The 20,835-nt window shown below is 34.3% G+C and overlaps 4 protein-coding genes and 1 non-coding gene across 8 annotated transcripts; 3 read left to right on the plus strand and 2 right to left on the minus strand.

Annotated features, from left to right (window-relative positions):
• The first annotated feature begins 523 nt into the window (after positions 1-523).
• On the plus strand, positions 524-4,397 carry LOC144576268 (uncharacterized). Of its 2 annotated transcripts, XM_078326586.1 has the most exons (5): positions 524-915; positions 1,640-2,434; positions 2,935-2,982; positions 3,075-3,795; positions 3,829-4,397. In XM_078326586.1, exons 1-5 carry the CDS (start codon positions 721-723, stop codon positions 3,990-3,992), a joined length of 1,923 nt encoding a protein of 640 aa, XP_078182712.1. In that variant the 5' UTR covers positions 524-720; the 3' UTR covers positions 3,993-4,397. The 2 variants fall into 2 exon arrangements, with proteins under 2 accessions (XP_078182712.1, XP_078182711.1); XM_078326585.1 differs by having other exon boundaries at positions 525-915; positions 3,075-4,397.
• Positions 4,398-5,125: 728 nt separating this feature from the next.
• LOC144543979 (small ribosomal subunit protein eS26x-like) lies at positions 5,126-7,144 on the minus strand. The gene is made up of 4 exons (XM_078292425.1): positions 6,976-7,144; positions 6,621-6,705; positions 6,294-6,424; positions 5,126-5,357 (listed from the first exon to the last, which is right to left on the minus strand). The coding sequence occupies exons 1-4, from the start codon at positions 7,069-7,071 to the stop codon at positions 5,283-5,285; spliced, it is 387 nt and encodes a 128-aa protein (XP_078148551.1). The 5' UTR covers positions 7,072-7,144; the 3' UTR covers positions 5,126-5,282.
• On the minus strand, positions 5,457-5,559 carry LOC144543990 (small nucleolar RNA snoR99). The gene has a single exon (XR_013508124.1). It is a non-coding gene; the product is annotated as a small nucleolar RNA snoR99 (small nucleolar RNA).
• A 2,570-nt stretch (positions 7,145-9,714) lies between the features above and the next one.
• Positions 9,715-17,709, plus strand: ATGRIP (Golgi-localized GRIP domain-containing protein). Of its 3 annotated transcripts, XM_078292428.1 has the most exons (23): positions 9,716-9,842; positions 10,204-10,450; positions 10,496-10,685; positions 11,289-11,404; positions 12,014-12,189; positions 12,947-13,040; positions 13,133-13,219; positions 13,505-13,585; positions 13,971-14,096; positions 14,209-14,317; positions 14,623-14,702; positions 14,917-15,045; positions 15,132-15,232; positions 15,302-15,435; positions 15,528-15,625; positions 15,777-15,896; positions 16,182-16,209; positions 16,298-16,356; positions 16,495-16,566; positions 16,686-16,733; positions 16,823-16,928; positions 17,275-17,333; positions 17,410-17,709. In XM_078292428.1, the coding sequence occupies exons 2-23, from the start codon at positions 10,232-10,234 to the stop codon at positions 17,515-17,517; spliced, it is 2,340 nt and encodes a 779-aa protein (XP_078148554.1). In that variant the 5' UTR covers positions 9,716-9,842; positions 10,204-10,231; the 3' UTR covers positions 17,518-17,709. The 3 variants fall into 3 exon arrangements, with proteins under 3 accessions (XP_078148552.1, XP_078148554.1, XP_078148553.1); XM_078292426.1 differs by having other exon boundaries at positions 9,715-9,842; positions 10,204-10,685; XM_078292427.1 differs by lacking the exon at positions 9,716-9,842 and adding an exon at positions 10,034-10,101 and having other exon boundaries at positions 10,204-10,685.
• A 1,328-nt stretch (positions 17,710-19,037) lies between these two features.
• LOC144576340 (uncharacterized) lies at positions 19,038-20,441 on the plus strand. The gene is made up of 2 exons (XM_078326692.1): positions 19,038-19,233; positions 19,646-20,441. The coding sequence occupies exons 1-2, from the start codon at positions 19,137-19,139 to the stop codon at positions 20,200-20,202; spliced, it is 654 nt and encodes a 217-aa protein (XP_078182818.1). The 5' UTR covers positions 19,038-19,136; the 3' UTR covers positions 20,203-20,441.
• The last annotated feature ends 394 nt before the right edge of the window (positions 20,442-20,835 follow it).

Below are 20,835 nucleotides of genomic sequence, written 5' to 3' on the forward strand. Positions count from 1 at the left end.
ATTCAAATATTTTGAGAAATAACTCTTGAATACCATTTGTTTAATAAATCTTGCCATTTTTTGCTTCAATTTAAAAAAAAAAAACTGTGGAGTGTTTCTATACTAACATAGTCCTTTTCACGCACTCTTGTTTCTCTGACTGATTGATCAAGGTAGAAAATAGAAACTTACGAAGAGATGTAACTAGAAAATTTAGATCAGAAAATTTAAAACGTAAATATGTAATATGAATATGTAATCATTAAAATTTGAACTCAAGTCTTCACAACTACAAAATAAAATTTTAACTACTAAACTAAAAATACATATTTAGTATTTTTATGCGCCAAAAAGAAAAAAAATCTTAACTATATTACAAGTTTGTTTTTTCAATTTTTTTTAATTAAATTTGAATATACATCATTAAAATTCTTAAATCCATCCGTGAATCTAGGTACGTAACATGATTCTAATATTTTAAGGGGTGTAAGTGGAAGTTACAGAGGAACTAAAGAAACGCCAAAAAGAAGTGTTCTTCTATTCACCGTTTCTATTTTTCTCTTCGTCTCTACCTTCCCCCAACTAATTCTCCATTTATGGGGAAAGGACTTCTTAAGGAGAATATTCAGAAAAAATAAAAATAAATAAACCATTTAAAAATCAGAAACACAAAGGAGAGATTTTTTCGAAACCACTTCAATTTCTCAACCTGTCGAATCCGAATTGGTTGCGATCGCATCAATGTCGTGCTCGTCGACCTCGTCGGGATCGAGCGGATCGTCGGAGGAAGACGAAGGCTCGGAGGCGTACAGAAAGGGTGGTTATCACGCGGTTAGAATAGGGGATCAGTTCAACGCTGGAAGGTATATTGCGCAGAGAAAGCTTGGTTGGGGAAATTTCTCCACAGTTTGGCTCGCCTACGATACTAAATTTCAGGTTTGCATTCAATTTTTTTATGATCCGATCTTTGGGTTGTCTAAGCATCGTTGCTATTAAATATTTACCGGATAGTCCAATCAAATTCAGGCTATTTTTGTTTATATCTTATGTTATCTAGATAATTTACGATAAGTGGAAATTTTGGATGGATTGGCCGGTAAAAATTTCTTGATGATGAACTTATTGACAGTGCTTGCAATCAATATGAAACATATTTGATCTGGTTTTGTTGGAAGTGTATAATTTCTTTTGGAAATTTGTTGGTAGGGCCCTTGTGCTTTTGTTAAATTAGGAAAATATCCCTTATAGGACTCCTTTAAGAAAATTTATGGATAGGCCTAGTTTAAACTGAGGTTTATAATAGAATTAAAACAATAAATGTTTGATGCTTCTTCATACATTGACGAAGAAAGCTAAAAGAACTGTTTTTGATTAATAAAGAAATAAAAGGTGCAGGAGAAATTACTCTATTTATATTATTATTATTTTCATTTTTTTAGCAGTGTTTTCAAATTATGTGGAGTGATAAATAAATTGGAAGTTTGTAAAAAATATTTTAGCAGTGTTTTTTTAGCTTGTGCATGATACCATATGAAACTACAAGACTGTCTGCTACCTTGTGTCATTTCATTCTCCTTAGTTGTTTGCAAAAAAAAAAAAGCATCATGTTAAATTACAACAATTTGGTTATGAAATCATAACCCTAAAGTTTCCCCTGCAGAGATTTGTGGCACTTAAGATCCAAAAGAGTGCAGCAGAGTTTGCACAGGCAGCACTACATGAGATCGAATTCTTGTCAGAACTCACCAAACAGGACCCAGAGAACTGCAAGTGTATAGTTCATCTGCTGGACCACTTCAGGCATGCGGGCCCCAATGGTCAGCACGTCTGTCTTGTTTTTGAATATCTTGGTGACAGCCTCCTCAGATTGGTACGCTATAACAGGTACAAGGGCATTGGCCTGAACCGGGTGCGCCAAATCTGCAGAGACATGCTTGTAGGTCTCGATTATTTGCACCGAGATCTTGGTATAATCCACACCGATTTAAAACTTGAAAATATTTTGCTAATATCCACCATTGACCCATCAAAAGACCCAGTGCGGGCTGGATTTGTACCTATTTTAGAAAAGCCTGAAGGAAATCCTAATGGAAGTATTGGAGGGGTTAGCATTTTAGAGAAGAAGTTGAAGGAAAGGGCAAAAAGGGCAATGTCGCGGATCTCGAAGCAAAGACCATCAATGGCTGCCTCCAATGCTTCGAGCTTTAGGAAGGAGCGAAATCTAGATGGGATAAATTTGAGGTGTAAGATTGTCGATTTTGGGAATGCATGTTGGGCCCATAAACAATTCGCTGAAATAATACAAACAAGACAGTACCGGGCCCCAGAGGTTGTTATTGGTTTGGGGTATTCCTTTCCAGCAGATATGTGGTCATTTGCATGTATTGCATATGAGCTTGCAACTGGAGATATGCTCTTCACGCCAAAGGAGGGAAATGGGTTCAGTGAAGATGAGGTACTCTTTCTTTTCTTTTTTTGGTGTGGGAACTTGGGGGAATACAATTAATTTCTCTTTAATTTTGGCTAGGGAAATTACCCCTGCTGAGGAAATGCAAAACTGTACTCCGTGGCCCCCAGAGTCTTTTGTTTTTTACAATTTTTATTTGGGATTATAAGTATACTATAATGTGTCGATAATTTGTTTTCTAAGAAACACTTGTCAAGTAATGTCATCTTGATTTTGTAGTAGTTATTTTAGCCCTAATTAAACACAGTGGAAGGGTAGAGATAAAGCCTAAATCAGCTATGAATTCCAAGCCATGCTCAAAGTAACCTCCCAGGAAAATATTGAAAAGAAAAGGGAAAAAGAAATGAAAGTTTCAATACTCGTGTTCCGGTACTACACAGAACTGGTATTAGATTCAATGTATGTTATTTTATAGCCCCAATTTCTTATTGTATTGTTACCTTTTGTTCTCAGTAATCATATTTTTGTATTCTGGAAATTGTTTCTAGGATCACTTGGCTCTGATGATGGAGCTCCTTGGAAAAATGCCCAAGAAGGTAACAAATGACTAACATACCTCTCTTACTCAAATAGGCTTTTATTTAAAAACTCTCAATGCCTGAATTTCATCCATTAATTTTAATCTCAGATAGCAATAGCGGGTTTGCGGTCAAAGGATTACTTTGACCGGCATGGTGACTTGAAAAGGATACGGCGACTCAAGTACTGGCCATTGGATAAGATCCTAACTGAGAAGTACAAGTTTAAGAAAACCGATGCGCAGGAGTTTTCCGATTTTCTGTGCACATTATTGGATTTTGACCCACTGAAGCGCCCCACTGCTGCACAATGCCTCTCGCATCCATGGCTCAAAACTAATGCTGACAAAGAGAAGAATGAAAATGTAAATAGTACTCAAACTGCTACTGATAGTACTGGTGAAAACAACTGTGGTTCTAGTACTAATACAGGTTGCAGTAATAGTACAAAAGAAAATATTGCTAGTACTGCTACTAGTAGTGCTAACAATTCCAGAAATAACACAACTGAAACTAGTACTGTTACTGCTCCTAGCAGCAGCAGTACTAATAGCATTTCTAATAACAAAAACAGTAAGGTTGAAAATGAAAAAAGTAAGGATGAAAATATTGTCAGTGGAAGGAGAGTAGCAATTGGTGTGAGTAAATTTAATAGTATCATTGACAACATTAACAACAACAACAACAACATCAACAACAACAGCAATAGCAGCACCAGCAGCACTGGCAGAGAATCAAAGGTAACAGATAATAACAAAAATGACAGCAGCAGAGATGAGAAGCCCAAAAACATTGGCAACACCAGCAGCAGCAGAGATGAGAAGCCAAAAAGTACTAATAGCAGCAGCAGAGATGAGAAGCCAGGAAGTATTAATAGCAGCAGCAGCAGTGACAGTGACAGCAACAACAGAGATGAGAGGCCACGTACTGATACAGGACTTGTTGCAGTTGGACGGGTGGCAATTGCCATGAGTAGACTTGGTGTGGCTGGTCGCATCAATACCCGCTCAAGACATCGCAATGGCTAGAGCTGAAAGATTTTGTCTATGATGAGAAAGGAATGATGAGGTATGCAGGGGTATTTTATTTGATCGGTCCATGCCAGGATCGGAGAAATTTGTGGAGAACCAACAAAATGACAAGGAACATTCTACTTTAGAAATATATGTATACATGCCTGTGAATTATCAGTTTTTTTTTTCTTTTACTTTTTTTTTCCTTTTGAAATTTATGAATTTCACATTTTGGCTCAGAAATGAGATTTTGATTGGATCTGAGCCTGGTAGAGGATCAAATACGCCCGGTAAAAATATTTTCACTTTCATTTTTAAAGTTCTCTTTTGTGACCTGGAATTCTTTTGTGTGTTACTTTGTATCATATCACAGACAATTATTTTTTCATTTTTTAATGTACAAGTTTTTGAAGAACTGTATGTTGGAACTATGAATTACGTATAAATTAATTTGTACAAATTTGACATTTAATTTGATCTGTCAAATTATATATGGTTCATACTTTAATATATGAAACTTGTATAGGGCTCATTGTTTCTTTTAGAAAAATATTAGATGTATATTGTGGATGAATGGAGCACAATCGTGTGAAAAATTATTGTGGTTGATTTATTAGATTTTTGAGATTTGACATTTATATTATTTCATGACAAATATGAAATATCTATAACTATAACAAAAACAAGCTATTTTACCTATTTAAGTGTAGAATATATGTCGCTCTTTATCTATGCAAAGGAAAACAAACACTAATTTAGACATTTATTATAAATATTCTTCGTTTGAACCTCATAACAGTTATTACACTAGTAATTTGCTCTATAACTGCATAGATTGTTTGTTACCAGAACAATGTGATCAATAAAGAAACAATCATCAATTTTCCTAGGCCCGCATACGACGGCTTAAAAAATAGTAAATGCTCTCAATCATTTATTTAGTTGCTTTGGAGTTCAATCCAAAATAGTCTAATTAAACTTGGTTAGACAATTTTTCATATGATTGTGAAACTAATATTTATCTGACAAGGCACTGAAGGACAATTTTCTTGATACAACTGCAAGACCAAAAAATGTGAGTCAAAGCCAACTTAATATTATTTTTCTTGATGCAACTGCAAGACCATAGATAAGGTATACAACTAAGAGCTTAAGAAACACAACTCAAAAATCTCTAATAACAGTGCAAGAACAAAAATTATCCATACCAAAAGGAAAAACACTTGTTCCCACAAAACTCACAAAATCTATTGAACTGAGATCCACAACAGAACAAATTAACAAAACTCAAGGATTCAAACATAATTAAGTACGCGGCGCAGGAGCAGGAGGGGCCCCACCAGCTGGGCGAGGGGCCTGTGCTGGCCTTGGCAAGTCATCCTGGTAAAAAAATCATTACAGAAATATTTAGTAAAGTTCCAGACTTGTAATATAAACCCTACTGGAAATAAAATATTGAAAAAAAAAAAATTCTAACATGAATCTCCCATCCGTTAATGATCAACTAAAGATTGGTATACAATAGCTGACAAAGTGTTAGATGGAGGTCGCATATTAGGGACCAATTCTTTCCATTTGGTATAGTTTTCTCTACCCAATGGAGCAGACATACAGTCCCAAAGGAGACAGAAATCCTACCATAGTATTATTTAAATTATAATATTTGTCAGAGTTCAATTTAGTTCAATCCCAGACAATCCCTAACTGTGCATGTCAAAATCCAACAAATTTTTATGAACATGTGAACAATGCATGATGTGAACAACAAGAATAAATTGTTATTCAATTCATTAAGAAAGAATAGCATTGCTCCATTTTAAATTTCAGTATTAATATATGCTTTCGTTGACACGTCTAACGTAAGAGAACGGCAGACGTAACGCCTATGAAAGCAATAACACTGCAAGAAATGGTCTACCAGGCGAATTCCAAACCTTGCGTGCAGTCCCAAAAAAACAAACAAATAGACATAGCAACCCTAACTTCATCATTATTCAAACATCCCTAACTTTGCATGTAAAAATCCAAAAAATTCCGATTAAGATGTAAACAATGCATGATATGAACAACAATAAATTGTTATTCAATTCACTAATAAACACTTGCATTGATCCATTTAAAATGTTAATATGTGCTTTCCTTGACACGACCAACGTAAGAGAACGTCAGACGTAACGCCTATGAAAGCAATAACGCTACAAGACAAGGTCTAACCGGCAAATTCCAAACCTAATACTGTTTAAATAGATATAGATTTGTATTCACTAATGTAAACATCATAGAAGAGAAATTTATAAAAGCATATATGAAAAGTACCCTGCGACGGAAGCGCTGTGGAGGCTCACGGACACGGCGGTTCTCACGAGACCTGACCCTCACCACGTGAGAGTGGATGGCGCAGGAGACACAGTACTGCATCTTTGCATACAGCTTTGGGAGAGCATACGCTACAAAAGTAAGAATCATACAAGTAAGTTGATTTCATTCAATGGTATCATTGAAAATTATTTGGAACCATCTTACTTAACAATGTTACTTGAACTGTTGAACATATTTGAAATACCCTCCCCTCTAGAAATGACAATGCGGTCAATTGTAACAGTAATTTGCAATAAAAGAGAAAATAAGTATATATATACATACATTCATAGACAGACGCCTCAGAAACATCTCTGATGGCAGCCTGCTCAACGATGTTCCTCACAAGGAACCTCTTAATGGCCTTGTCCTGAAATTACACCAATTATTTAATAAACCACATCAAATCCAAATACAATTTCCCTGATAAATAATCATTTCATCAGATTACAATCATTCTATATATATATCGTTTGAAAAAAAATCAATTTAATATGATTATGCAACAACCATAGAGAAGGATAAACAAGTGTTGAACCAGACCAGCCATAGATCTAATTTTTGATCCAGATTTTATTATGTCTCTTAATTAATTCCTTACATTTAGACGTTAGATGTGAGATCCCAAATATTTATGTACCTTGGGACAGCACTTGCCGCAGTTGGAGCAGCGAATGAACTTGACGTGACCGCGACCGTGCTTGTTGCGTCCTCCATTCCTGCGCTTGAAAGTCATGATTAGATTTGCCCCGTCTTCCTTCTTCCTCCGTTCGGCGGCTGCGGGACTCTTTTTCTTCTAGGTTTTCGTTCGGCGAAGAAAGGTTGGGGTTTATATACACGCAAATGCCCATTTCTGAGTTCTGACAGCCAGGCCCATTTCTGAGTTCTGGCCCAGTTAAATATGAATTCGGATTCCCAAGGCAACTCAAACTTTGACCTTGAATTCAGACCACCCGATTAGAATCTGCACGGATATTAAAGAAATTAATAAATTCTAATCTGTCGAATTGGTTCTGATTCTGATCGGACGGTTAGGATCCAAACTCATGTCTGAGTTACCGTAGAGAATCCGGACCCGTTAGATGTAAGGTTGATTTTCCGAGAAATACATAGCAGCATAGGTTCGATTGTTCAAATGCAACATAGCTTCTATTAGTTTTTCAAAAAAAAGATTGTTCAAATGCAAGGCACAAATTAAATTGGGAAACATCTGATATATTTGAGCAGAACTAGGGTGCTCTTAAGCTTACCAAAGTTTTGGTGAACTTAATACTAAAACTCATCAAATCGATTTCAAATGACGAATCCGAACCGTTGAAACCCACCTACCTTACGTGTGATGCATCTACATGTGAAATTTTTAAACATTCGAATTAATTTAGTATAAAGTCAAGCAGTCAAAAACGTTCAAAAAATGAATGCACTAAAATTAATTTATTAACCTTCTAATTTTCGATACTTTGACTTCTAATTCTAATTACCAATTAGAATTCAAAAAAATCATCATAATTTTAACCCTAAATTTAACATTAATTACAAATCAAAAATTCAGAGGAAGCAAATAAAATTTCAGAGTAGATAAAATCAAACCGAATCTATAAATTTGTATAAAACTTCAAAATCCAAAGGAGAGACAACTGCCCTCGAACTACACTGAGTCCGCTCCTGTTTTCAGGAGCACTTAACTGTTCGATCAGTAACAAATGAACGATTTAAATTTGTTTGTATTCACAGAAGCATTTGCCATTATTTTAATGCTCAATTTATTGAACTTGGTATTCATCTTATTTATGTCTTTCATTTTTAAGTTTAAATGTGTAGTCAGAGTTTCGTCATAAATTAGCCGGAGCAATACTGAATTTAGCATATTAATTTGTCTCTTAAGTCTTAGGTTGTATTACTATTTTACAATTTCGTTTATTGAACTGCCTTAACATTCAGCTTATCTGCTTTATTATTCAGTTTAAATATTTTCGTCGAATATAGATTGATAAAAAAAAAATGTTAATTGGTCAAAATAGCTGGAGAAACGTTGGTATTTAACGATACTTTTGATCTAACGGCTGCCATACTCCTAAATTATTTTTTCATAATTTATGACAAGAATTATGAATCTATTAGTAAGCATTTACAACTGAGAAAACTTTTCAAATGAAATAAAATAACATTTTCTTTCATAGATGACCAATACCCAAACTCCTCAGCAACAATAAAGTTATATTTATCATTTACAAAATTGAAATTTTATTCTCAAAATTATAATTTTTTTTTTTTAATAAAGTAGGCAAAATTTATAAGAATATAATTAATTAACCCAAAATGAAATAAGAGACTTAGATCAAAGTTTGAGCATCGTACCAGAGTTTTAATTTAGATCAAGTATAGTAAAATGTTTAATAAGAGACTTTTAAGATAGAAAGTCGAATATTATATTGTTATTTTCATACATGATATAAAACTCTTGTTCACCAAATGTTTTTAACCGTTTTAGAGCCGATTGGCTAACAAATATCTAACTATTGTGGGCTTTAAAGCCCAAAATAATGTTGGATCCAAACCGGTTGAGAAAAGAGTGCTCTTAGGATTTTGGGCTTTAAAGCCCATAATTTTTAATTTAGAAAACCCTTATTTCACTTCTTTTCATTTCATTGGGCTTTAAAGCCCCTTATTTCACTTCTTCTCCATTCAGATTCTTCTTGAACTATAGTAGTCGCCATTGAAACTTATTAAGCAATTAGAGAAAAGTTTCCACAAAATATTTCTTTCCTGTTAATGTCAAAAATGGTTTATAGCATACCACACTTTACTTTTTTTTTGCTTTTTTTTTTTCAAAAAAAATATGTTGATGCACAAAACTTATCAGAAAGATATTAATTAAGGATAAATTTGATATAAAAACATAACAAAAAGACTTTGCATTGTGCATTCAACTTTCAAAATAGCAATACAAAAAAAAAAAGACAATAAACCAAGTCATTCTTCCATTTTATTTCAAATATTAATAATTTCCGTTGACATACTTGATACAAGTTCACTTAAGTTCCTACCATAATTAAAAATTCTTAAAATAAATAAATTGAGCATAAGGAAAGAAAATTTTCAAGGCAATCCCCTATTAGAATTAAATATACTATCGTAAATAGTAAACTGTTAGGAATCCATTCCTCTGAGGTAACAAAATATTTCTGTTTGGATCGAAGCCGTCCGATCGGGATCCGGACCAATTCGGTTCAAGATGGAACGGACGGAGTCACTTTAATAATCGTGTGGATGATGATTGGACGGTTCAGATCCAAACAGAAATATTATGTTACCTTAGGTGATACGAATTCAACTTTTGAGGCTTAATTCGCACAACTGTGCGCCTTAATCTCTCCACATGGTTTTCCTCGGTAACCGTAAGTACAAACATGACTTAAAAAAGGAACCCTTAGTTTTCCAGTTAGCAAAATTACCTTCTTTTTCTTCTTTATTTCCTTTGGATTGGACTTCACTTCTCGCGACAAGGTAAAAAACACAAAAACCCCAGCTCCATCGCAGATCTCTCGATTTTGTTGCTACAAATTCCATAATCTCGGTCTAAATCACCGAAGTAATTTCAATCTGACAGTTGAAAGAAGGCGACGCACTATTGAGCAGATCCCGTTTTGCAATTGTGACCGCAAATTATTGACTTCTATTGTTAAAATTATGATTTGTTAGATTCTGGATCTAAAAAAGAGTTCCGCTTGGATCTCGAATGAATATTGAATTAGAGCTTTCTGAGGTTTGCATTTATATGTCAGTTATGTTAAGTGTCATATTTAAGGAAAAATATTACATTTTCTACTATTTCTTTTTCTCTCAACCTGCCCCGTACTTTTTTCAGGTTTAAGTTTTTTCTTTTCAAATAAAACATGGGTCCTGAAGAGAACAATTTATCACAAACTCACATAGAAGAGCAACCATCAGAGAACAAATTATCGCAAAATCACATAGAAGAGCAACCTTCAGAGAATGACCAAACTACAGATGGTAATGTTGTAAATTCCAGTTCAGAGAATGACGAGACGGTCAATGAGCAACCAATGCAGACAGTGGAGGAGTCTCAGGCCAGAGAGGAGCAAATTGGTAAAGTTGACGATGAGTCAGAAGCAGTAGACTCCGCAGCTTCTGCGAAGCTTTCAAAAAGAAAAAAAAGAGAGTCAGGAACAGTAAATAGATTAAATGAAGAAATAAGAAGGTTAAAAATGGAAATCAGTGAACAAAGGGAGACCCAAAAGGCGGCCGAAGCAGCTTTGGAACATCTTAGAGTTTCACATGCTGAAGCTGATGGGAAGGCTCAGGAGCTATCTAAAAAGCTTTTAGAAGGTTAGTTCAGTTATTCTGTGTATATATTTGTTCATTTGTAGTTATTTTAATAACTTCATAAACTGTTTTTGGTTCACCTAATATTGTAAATAGGTCATGCAAAGAAAAGACCAATACAATTAGGTTATTGTTAAGGACCATGTATCAGCAATGGTATCAAGAGTTCTTACTTGTACTTGTCCTGGATCGAATTGAACTATCAGAATACAATAATCTCAAACCATTGGATATGCAAATGTTAATGTCTGTTTTGCCTTATTTGCATCACCATTTCAAAATTCGAGTTAGCCTAGAGAATGGAACTAAAATTTATTTTTAATTTTGTCTAGAGTTCATAAGAGTTAAGCAGTACTGGACCAGTAATGAGACCCAGTTGTCCTCAATAGGAGAGGTGCTAAAATTGACTATGTCCTTTCTTTTAGTATTGGAAATCCTGTATTTTACATATCATATGATTGAGTCCTTTAAGTTTTTATAGGAAATATCCCGATTTTTTTATTAGTTGTCATAACTAACAAAAAGATCAAATTGTTAAAGTTTTTTTTTTTTTTAGAAAATACCCCGATTTCCGAACGTTAACTGATTCCTTTTGTTTTAATGTAGCTGAGAAGAAATTGGAACAAGAAATAAAAGAGAGGGATGAAAAGTATGTAGAATTGGACACCAAACTTCAGAGGCTTCACAAACGTGCCAAACAACGCATCCAAGAAGTTCAAAAGGTATTCATTTTTCTTGCTTTTTGAACCATACCAGTGCCGGCACAGACTGCTAGTCTGGTCACAACCATTGGATCCATTTTAAAACTTCTTGCTAACACTTGTAATTAATTAATTTCTTATATTGTCTTTTATTTTTCTTTGGTGGTCTTTGGACCGTAAACAGAAATTGAGCTAAATAGTATTCATTTTGGTTATGTAACCAGCTTTTTCCAACCTAATTTCAGAAATGTAAATAACACACATTTGATAGATTGGGATAATTTCTTACAAAGTTAAGTGAATCGAGGTGGATGAATCAGTGTTTACTGTTGAGTGACAAATCAATAAAAGTTGTGAGGTCTTATGTGTGTGTGGATATGTGTATTGCTGGCCATATCCTCTTTAAAATAAACTACATATGCCTGTGATACATTATTGTGCAAGTATAGCTCAGATGGTGGGTAACATAGAGTTGAAATTATTGTTATCACTAGATTTGGTCTGACAGCTTGAGTTATTTTGAGAAAGCCAAGAATAAAGTCACTATGCTTCACGTCAATGCATAACTGTGTTTGTAGTCGACAAAATCCTATTGATTGGTTTTATAATTTTTTCTGTTGTTTTTGTTAGGAAAAAGATGATCTGGAATCACGATATAAGGCTGAGGAGGATGAGAAGATAGAGAAAGCTGTAAAAGCAGAGAAGCAAGCTGCACAACATGAGCTAGAGCGTGCTCGTCACCAGGCTAATGAGGCCTTGCGGGCCCTCGATGGAGAGAGACAACAATTACGTGCAGCTAATAATAAGTAAGCTCTCAAATAAGAAATTATGAATTTTTAAGATCAGTTGGATCAAATAATATTTAGTCAGGTGCAGCTGTTTCAAATTGTCATATTGGCACTGTTTTTAAATGTGTAGTTTGATGCATAAAACTCTAACACTAAATTTTTTGACCTTCTAAAGATCAGTTATCTAGTTTAAATCCTCTCAACTTTATCTATCCTACATTTGAGATTACCAGATTCACCCATGCCATTAACTTTTGGGGTTAAGTTCATCAGAAAACCTTATATAATTGTTGCATTTTATCCCGTTGACCATTCTCTCTTTGCCTAATTCGGAAATCCCTCTTTTCTATAAAAACGAGTACTCTCCCATGCATCTTTTTGGGTCGAAGCATACAATCATGTATTGATTATATGAAGCTTTGTAATAAGTTTTCATGTGTACTTTGAATTCTTGGAATTATGCACTTGAAACTGGGTCTAGCAATGAGTGCTGACAAAAGCTTATCAGCTCAGGTCATCAATTTCCTGCTGTTATGGGTTGGTCCATACCAGCACAATAATATTTGGAACATTTATACTATATAATTCGGATTTTCTAATGTTCTTTTCTCTACCTGGTTGAGATAGGTACAAAGTTCTGGTGTGGCAATACTTGTAATTAACAATTTTTTGACAATTAAGCCCAAATCAGAAATTTATATTTGCTCTGGTTTTGACTTTATAAAGAGTATCTTAAGCAGTCTAGCCATGGAAGTTGCTTATATGTTTAATTTAGATTGAAGGATTCTCTTGAAGAGATGCGGCGTGCATCAGAAGCCAAAGATAATGCCATGGAGAAGTTACAACAGACTATTTATGAAAAAGATGAGGTACCCTTTTATTGCTAATTTGCTCTAATACTTCTTTTGAATTTTTTTCATTATAATGTCTTTTTGTAATTGTTAATCGAATGCATCCTTAGATGATAGATCAAATCAAAGGTTCAATTCAATCGGCCGAAGAGAAAAGACAAGCTTCTCTGACAGAGCTCTCGACTAAGCATCAAAAGGTTAGATATGTAAACCTAAATTGTAATCTACATTTTCTTTTCTGAGTAACTTGATAAATTGTCTAATAATTATGAGATAGTGCTCTTCAGGTTAGCTACTTGGTGAGAAAAGTTGATGTCACTTGAATAGTTAAATATTAGGAAAAAGACCACAATACCCCAAGTACCAATATTGGAGCCAATGTAATTATTTTGCTTATATTTTTGAACTATGTATTATTTGGTATCTCTTCTTTTGATAATTTGGATTATTTTCCTTCTTTTTTGTTACATCCTGTATAATAGCAAATAGAAAGTTTAGAAGCACAGCTGAGAGATGCTTTGGAAGAGAGAAATAAAGCTGCTGAAACTATTTCTTCTCTTCAGGTCAGATGGAAATGCAATATTACCAAAAATTTTGCAATCAACAACACAACGTACCCTTTTAACCTTAAAATCAATCTAGTTCTCTATAATTTAATGTATACCATCCCTTTGTATTTCTCAAAATGATATCCAAATTTTACACACACTAAATCTCTAATACTAAGTTTTTAACGAGCACACATTGACATATTTTTTTCACCATTGACCATGCAGCGTACTGTTTAAATAAAATTCTCTCTTAAGACACAAACATCAACCCAATCTTTACATTTCAAGTGATTAAACACCATAAAAGCCTGCAGTAATCACTGGAATTCTAAGAACTTTGGCATTTTGAGAAGTAATTCATGTTGGATTTAACCCTAAATCCTTCTAAAATATATAGGCAGTACTAGCAGAGAAAGACACTGAGATAGCAGAGATAGAAGCTGCCTCAACTGGAGAAACTGTTAGGCTAAAGGCATTAATGGAGGAATGGAAAGGAGAACTCCTACTGGTTAACAGTCACCATGTAAGACTAGCTAGTAGCTACATTTTTCATTATGTTTTGTTTTGTTAACAAAAAAAGAAAAGAGGAGTATTCTGTGCTGTTTTTTAATGTTGCTTAATTTTGTTATTTCAAGGAAAAAGAGAGGCAAAATTGGGAGGCAAATTTTAAATCACTAAAATCTAAACTGGATGAGTCAGAGAATGTGTTGGTGCAAATGGAGATTGAATCTGCTAAAGCGAAAAGTATATTTCTTTGTTCATAAATTGATGATACTTGATCAATTAAATAGATCAGTAATATGTCCTTGTACATGCTGTGCCTCTTAAGAGTAAAAAATATCATTATGATTTGAGTGATATTTATGTCCCCATTCAATTAAGAGCCCCAATTAAAACAAAGAAATAAAAAAAAATGATTCAGATATTGTGATTGTTACTGATTTGTATGTAATGATACAAAAACTGGCTGGTGAAATATTGTCACATATAATTTTGGTTAATTTTTTCCTTATTTTAGAAATAACAGTTGGCGCTTTGATTGAATTTAGGTCAGTTGGAGGCTGAAATAAAAATGCAAAGCCAACTGGTACAGTCACGGGATGCTGAGCTATCTGCAGCTAAAGATGAGGTACTGAAGATTAGTGATTTTGTGTGAAATTTGTTTATACCAACACCCCCCCCCCCCCCTCCAAGTAAATTAGAAATTTCAACCTTTGGTATATCCTTATTTGCTGGACAGGATAGAATAGCAAGTAAAAGGTTATCATATTTAGGCACAACTTCCATTATGATTTTATTGTTATGTTAGTAACCGATTATAATAAATATATTATCATACATAGATTAGTAGGTTAGAGAGCGAATTCTCGTCATATAAGGCCCGTGCACATGCGCTTCTACAAAAAAAAGATGCTGAGCTGGCGGCTGCCAAAAGTACCGATCAGGTCAAAGCTCATGAGGAGGCTGTCAAAGTATGGAATCGACTTCTATTCTTCTAAATTTCATTGTAAAAGTTTGAAATTGTAAACTTGAAGTAGTAAAACCATGTTATCTCTAGGAAGCTGAGAGAGAGGTGGCTGTCACCTTAGCAGAGAGAGATAAGGCAGTACAAGAATTACAAGATGCTTTGGTGAAGCATGAGAAAGAAATTTCGGAGAGGTAAATCTTGTGTAAGTTTTGCTAATAGAGTTAGTATATGACGTAATTCTAATATTTATTTTAATATAGGGATGCTGCTCTTGCTGATGTGCATCTGCTTCTAAAAAATGCTAATTCAAAATTAAATTCGGTCAATACGCGGTACAATTCAGAGAAGGAATCTTGGCGCAAGAATTTAGAGAGTATAGAAGAAACTTGGAGATGTAATTTGTTGATTGATTAAAATTTGTTTCTCATCATCATGATCATTGCTCTTGTTTCACGCCAATCTGGTTTTAATATAAATATTATGCAGTGAGGTACCAAACACTGGAGGCTCAGAAGATGGACCAAACTGGTGATGACCTGAAGAAGGATTTAGATGAGCTCAAGATCAAATACAAGAAATTAAAGGTTTTATTATACATTTACTTTAGTTATTGGAGGACCCAACACAAACTCAGAAAACCGAAATAAATATAGTTAAACATAGGTAGTCTTTACATATATAATGGTGATTTTATGTTTGACCTTTAATTGTTTATATCATTTGATTCTTTTGTAGGAAGAACATGATACATTCAGAGAAATATCAGACAGAATGATTGAAGAGAAAGAAAAGGAAATTGCAAGGCTTCAAGAAGAAAACAAGGGCCTACATACCTCTCTAGAGGCTAGACCTACTGTCAGTGTTTTAATAATCTTCTTTTTTCCCTCAATTTTAGTTGGTCGATTTGTTCTACTTTGTTGTCTAGTATGAGCCCTAAAGAAAATAATACAAACTTAGTTCTATGAAAAGTCCAAATAACAAATAATGAAAGATTAATAAATATCCTACATAACTGTGTGAGTTTAAAAAATGTATCCTAAATGACTCTAATGACCAAAAATTGAGGAAAAAAGTGCATTTTTCTATTCTCTCTAGTAAGAATTTTGTTGAAATAGTTTGTGGTTGTTTCCTTATTTTCAGGTTGAAAATGGCGACAGACAAGTCTCTGGTATTGAAATATTTACACTATTTTTTCTCCTAGTGTCTTCTTCTTCTTATTACTTTTTTCTTGGATCTCATTTTTTTTTTTTTTACAGTAATGTCAAAAAAGGATTCCCAAGGTCTCAGTGTTGAAATCGCCGAACAACAAATTCTTGTATTTATCCCTCTTTATCTGTCTATCTTCATCTCTCTCTCTCTCCCCTCATATGTGTGTAATTATGTTTGTGAACATATGACATCATTTTGAAGAACTCCATTTTATTTAAACCAAGGGTTAAATTGAAATTTTCAGGTGCTGGCAAGACAACAAGCTCAGAGAGAGGAAGAACTTGCTCAGACACAGAGACATATCTTAGCACTTCAAGTAAGCAAAAAAATTTAGAATCAATAATCACTCTCTTTCTGTCTCCCTAGTGAACTTCAGATTAGACTTGCTCCTTATTCTTTTCTCTATATTTACATGTTTTTAAATTTTGTCTGCAGGAAGAGATTGAAGAACTGGAGCGTGAAAACCGTCTCCACCACCAACAGGTTTTAATTTCTCAAATGATTTATTGATTGACTTTTTTAATTAGTTTGCATTTTCTTTTGTACATAATAACTTTATGATGATATTTCAGGAGGCCATGCTAAAGGATGAGCTAAGAAACATGGAAAGGTCACAAAAGAGAGAAGGCATCGATATGACCTACCTTAAAAATGTCATCCTTAAACTTCTTGAAACAGGTTGAATAAATTAACAATGTTGAGAATGAAAAAGAAAAGAATATTGAAGTAGTTGAGCATTTTGCAAAAAGCAATTATATTCTGTTTTCCCTAATATGAGCATCCACAAGAGTAATGTTGAGATACAGTATTAGAACAATTGTAATGGAAATAAATGCTTCACCATTAATCTGATAACCTCAATATCCCTTTAACAATTTCTGGCTTACCTTGTGCCAGTTACCGTTTGCCTCATTTGATGGAAATTAAAATGTTTACTAAAGAGAAGGAAAATAATTCCTTGCGATTTAATATGAAGGTAAACAGACAGACATCTTGCATTTACTAACTAATGGGTTTCTTGTAGGGGAAGTTGACAGATTGCTCCCTGTTGTTGCAACTTTGTTACAATTCAGCCCCGAAGAGGTATAGAACTAATAAATAACTCATTGTTTTTGAGCTTTTTTTATCGTATTTACCTTAAGCTTATTTGTTATTGTAGACAAAGAAGTGTCAGCAAGCCCACAAAGTGTCAAGAGACTCTTTGAGCCAGGCAGCCCCCGTGCCAGATAGTGGAACCAATTTCTTTTCAAGATTTTCATTTACTTAACCTTACAAAAATATATGAATTATATTCTTTTTCTCCACCTTTGGCGCCCCTAGGTTGAATTTGTATCTTTTCTTTGTTGTCCATTTTTGATAAATATTTATTAATTGGATAATATATATACACATATGAGTTATGGCTAGTGACGTCGTGTACTAAATGTATAGAAAATAAATATATCTCTTGTTTTGAAAATGTGTAGTTAATTTTTAATTGAGAGTACCCTACATTTTACTTTTCAATTGGACCATAATGAAATTGGAAATAAATCTGCTGTTATTATAAAGGAATAACAGGAACCTGTTATTCTGTTCCCAATCGTTGATCTTCCTTGAGATTTGCGCATGAAAAACTTTCTTTCCTTGAGATTCCTGCATGGACAAATTTGATCGGAATAACAGCAGATTTATTTCCAATGAAATTACTTATATGCCTGCATTTAATGCTTTATCGCTGTATTTTGTAATAATTGCAGAATTTCAATTTCCTAAAATATCTTGATATAAAATTATAAATTATTCCATGTAGACTTTTGATACTCTCCTACAGTCCTACTGGTTGCTTGAAATAATTTCCGTTCCAATTCAAAGAATATGTATCAAAATGTGCATGGAGCTTTATCTTAATTAATGCTCATTAATTTGTCATAATTCATATACATAAATTCAGTGAATCACCAAGATTTGGTGATCTTAACTTCAATGAATTGTCATAAATTTGGTGATCCGCTAGTTAAGATAATCGCATCCGAAAGATCTGGTGCTTGGTAATTTTCAGAATTCGCATCCTCTGAGATGTCTCATATTTTACATTACTTTTTGGAAAATTTCAACCGTCGCAATACGTTCTGCGCGAATCTCAAAGCTCAAATAAAACTAGCCCCCTGCGTCACCCCCGAATAGGCACCGGACATGTCGGTCACGCAAAATATGAGATATCTCAGAGGATACGCACTCTAATTTTCAGACGTAGCAATTAAACAGTATTGATGTTGATGCGGTATTTATTATTATTGTATACTAAATATGTCATCGATTGCACTTGGGTACATTCTGGGTATTCGTAAGAAAACTATCGTTTTTGTCAAAATATCTCGCTGTACTATGAAAAGTACCTAAAAAATATACACATATACAAATTCTACTGTACATTACTCTTTCTAAGGAATGTTGCATATTTGACCAATGAAATCAAGCCGCGTGTACTACGGTAGATGTTCGTAAAATTTTCTCGTGGAAGCGATAGTTCAGATCGGAAAGAATATAGCCGTTACAAGGCTCCCCCTCTCATTCAAAATTCTCCATTCCATTAACAAAGAAAGAAAGAAAACTAGACAGTATTTTTTAGAGCAAAAGACACAAGAAATCGATTACGCGACCAACAGAGAAGAGACGACGAAACAAAAAGGTAAACTGCCTCTCTCTCTCTCTCTCTACGTTCTTCAATCAAAACCCAGATTTGAGGTCTTCTCTCCTCCAGTGTCACATCTGACGTCCCAGTACCGACTTATCTATCCAGATCCACTTACTGTTAAGGTTCTTTACGGGAAGGAAAACGATAATATTTTTCTTTCTATTTTTACATATTTCTTTTTTGTTTAGAAATAAAGATTGGATCTTCAAATGGATAGGAGGCCTCATCTTGCAATGTCACCCCGTCGGCTTCGGCCCCGCCTCCCACCTAGGCATCCAGCCGCTCCAACTGCTAAGAAATCTCTAGGTAATTTTATAGTGGAAGAGGATAAAAAAACGAAATTCAAATTTACGTTTTTCCCTTTTCTTGAGGAAGTATTTATATCTTTTTGAAGTGCATTTTTATATTTCAACTGCCAGCTGCAAAAATGTTTGTTCTGTTGTCTCCCTCTTTGAAATTAGTTTATTTTCTTACAATCTGTTGAAATAGAAAAAAATGCCTAAAATATCCATGATTTCATCACTACATGTATTAATCCCCTCTCTCCCAATTTTGGAATTCCAACTTATTAGGGATTGTGGTAATTTACCAATAATTGTTATTCAAATTTAGTAATCTGAAATTTGGTCTTTGTATCCTCAATTTTGAATTTTATCTTTCACATTAGGGAATTGATACTAATTTGTGACTCATCATTTGACTTTGCTTCCTGTAACAGTGACAAATTCCAAAGCAAATCGCCCGTTGCGTGCCTCTGTCTCTGGTGCATCTCTCTTTCGGACTGATCCCGACCTCATCTCTTATGAGTTACTAGAAATAGTCAAAAATAAAGAAGAATTCAAAGAAAACCTGTACCAAGAAAATGAGAAAGAAAACAAAAATCTCTTTATCCCAACTACCCCAGTTGCACCAAAGTCATCTACCAGCCCCTTGTTCGAAAGAGGCCGTCTTTATGACCTCTACTCAGCAAGACGCAATGAACGGCTGAGGAGGCGGCAACTTGAGTTGCTGGAAGAGACTGAGGCAGTGAAGGTAATTCAAAATCCTGCAGTTGCAATTGAGTTGGCAAAGAAGAAAACTTCAAAGAAAAATGAAAGTGCACGTAAATCGATCTCATGTGATATGTCAGTGAGTCGCATCCCAACTCTGAGATCATCGGTTAGAACCAGTAAGGAGATGAAAAAGAATACTACTAGTTTCAGCTTTGATGATAAGAGTAGTGTTGGTACCAGTGTAAGGAGGATTGGTACGAGGTCGGTAGCCAGGAGGTTCTGAGAAATAATGGAGTCATTAGTGAAAAATTATCGTTTTACTTTTGGTTTTTGTTTAGGTTGGGGATTTGCTGTGATTCACTTTGAGTTGGTTGGAGATACTGTTTTGTATGTTGATATTATTAGGTTTGCGGTATATTTGATCAGTATAATATTTTGAAAATTCCACTGCTGTAATACTGTTTGTTGGGTGGCTTTTCAAGGATTGAATTTGAAAGGAAAATTAAACTCTGCTTAACTTTTTTTGTTCCTTCTCATTGCAATTTGGTTGCTGTTTGTTTTTAGTTAATTTTTCTGAAAAATTGGTCTGATGTTTGATGTGGTACAGTTCAAGCATCAGTATTGTCAACTATAATTAATAGACTAGCATCAGTATTGTCAAACTATAATTAATAGACTGTGTTAGACAACAAATCAAGATTCATGCAGACAGATTTAAGATCTGTGCTGATCAAGTGTACACGAATCTTGATGTTTTTCCAACCGGACATTGGACTGCCCCCAACTCCCTAATCAATATGGACCATTACCAACCCGGCCTTTATAAGCCCAAGCATTACATGCAGATAGTACATCATATATTTCTATTAGGCCATTGATTTTTTTGAATAAAATTGACAGGCCATTATTTATACCA

Source organism: Carex rostrata, chromosome 25, assembly GCF_964058835.1.
Source record: "Carex rostrata chromosome 25, lpCarRost1.2, whole genome shotgun sequence".
NCBI classification, from domain to species: domain Eukaryota; kingdom Viridiplantae; phylum Streptophyta; class Magnoliopsida; order Poales; family Cyperaceae; genus Carex; species Carex rostrata.

What these genes read in the sequence shown, in the direction of transcription:
- LOC144576268 (XM_078326585.1), top strand. Translation starts at nt 721, where the DNA reads ATGTCGTGCTCGTCGACCTCGTCGGGATCGAGCGGATCGTCGGAGGAA. An exon ending in CCTACGATACTAAATTTCAG is followed by an intron (nt 916 to 1,639) that starts GTTTGCATTCAA and finishes TTTCCCCTGCAG; the next exon opens with AGATTTGTGGCACTTAAGAT. An exon ending in TTGGAAAAATGCCCAAGAAG is followed by an intron (nt 2,983 to 3,074) that starts GTAACAAATGAC and finishes TTTTAATCTCAG; the next exon opens with ATAGCAATAGCGGGTTTGCG.
- LOC144543979 (XM_078292425.1), bottom strand. Translation starts at nt 7,071, where the DNA reads ATGACTTTCAAGCGCAGGAATGGAGGACGCAACAAGCACGGTCGCGGT. An exon ending in TGAGGCGTCTGTCTATGAAT is followed by an intron (nt 6,425 to 6,620) that starts GTATGTATATAT and finishes TTACTTTTGTAG; the next exon opens with CGTATGCTCTCCCAAAGCTG. An exon ending in CACAGCGCTTCCGTCGCAGG is followed by an intron (nt 5,358 to 6,293) that starts GTACTTTTCATA and finishes TTTTTTTACCAG; the next exon opens with GATGACTTGCCAAGGCCAGC.
- ATGRIP (XM_078292426.1), top strand. Translation starts at nt 10,232, where the DNA reads ATGGGTCCTGAAGAGAACAATTTATCACAAACTCACATAGAAGAGCAA. An exon ending in CTCATGAGGAGGCTGTCAAA is followed by an intron (nt 15,046 to 15,131) that starts GTATGGAATCGA and finishes TGTTATCTCTAG; the next exon opens with GAAGCTGAGAGAGAGGTGGC. An exon ending in TCGCCGAACAACAAATTCTT is followed by an intron (nt 16,357 to 16,494) that starts GTATTTATCCCT and finishes TGAAATTTTCAG; the next exon opens with GTGCTGGCAAGACAACAAGC.
- LOC144576340 (XM_078326692.1), top strand. Translation starts at nt 19,137, where the DNA reads ATGGATAGGAGGCCTCATCTTGCAATGTCACCCCGTCGGCTTCGGCCC. An exon ending in AACTGCTAAGAAATCTCTAG is followed by an intron (nt 19,234 to 19,645) that starts GTAATTTTATAG and finishes TTCCTGTAACAG; the next exon opens with TGACAAATTCCAAAGCAAAT.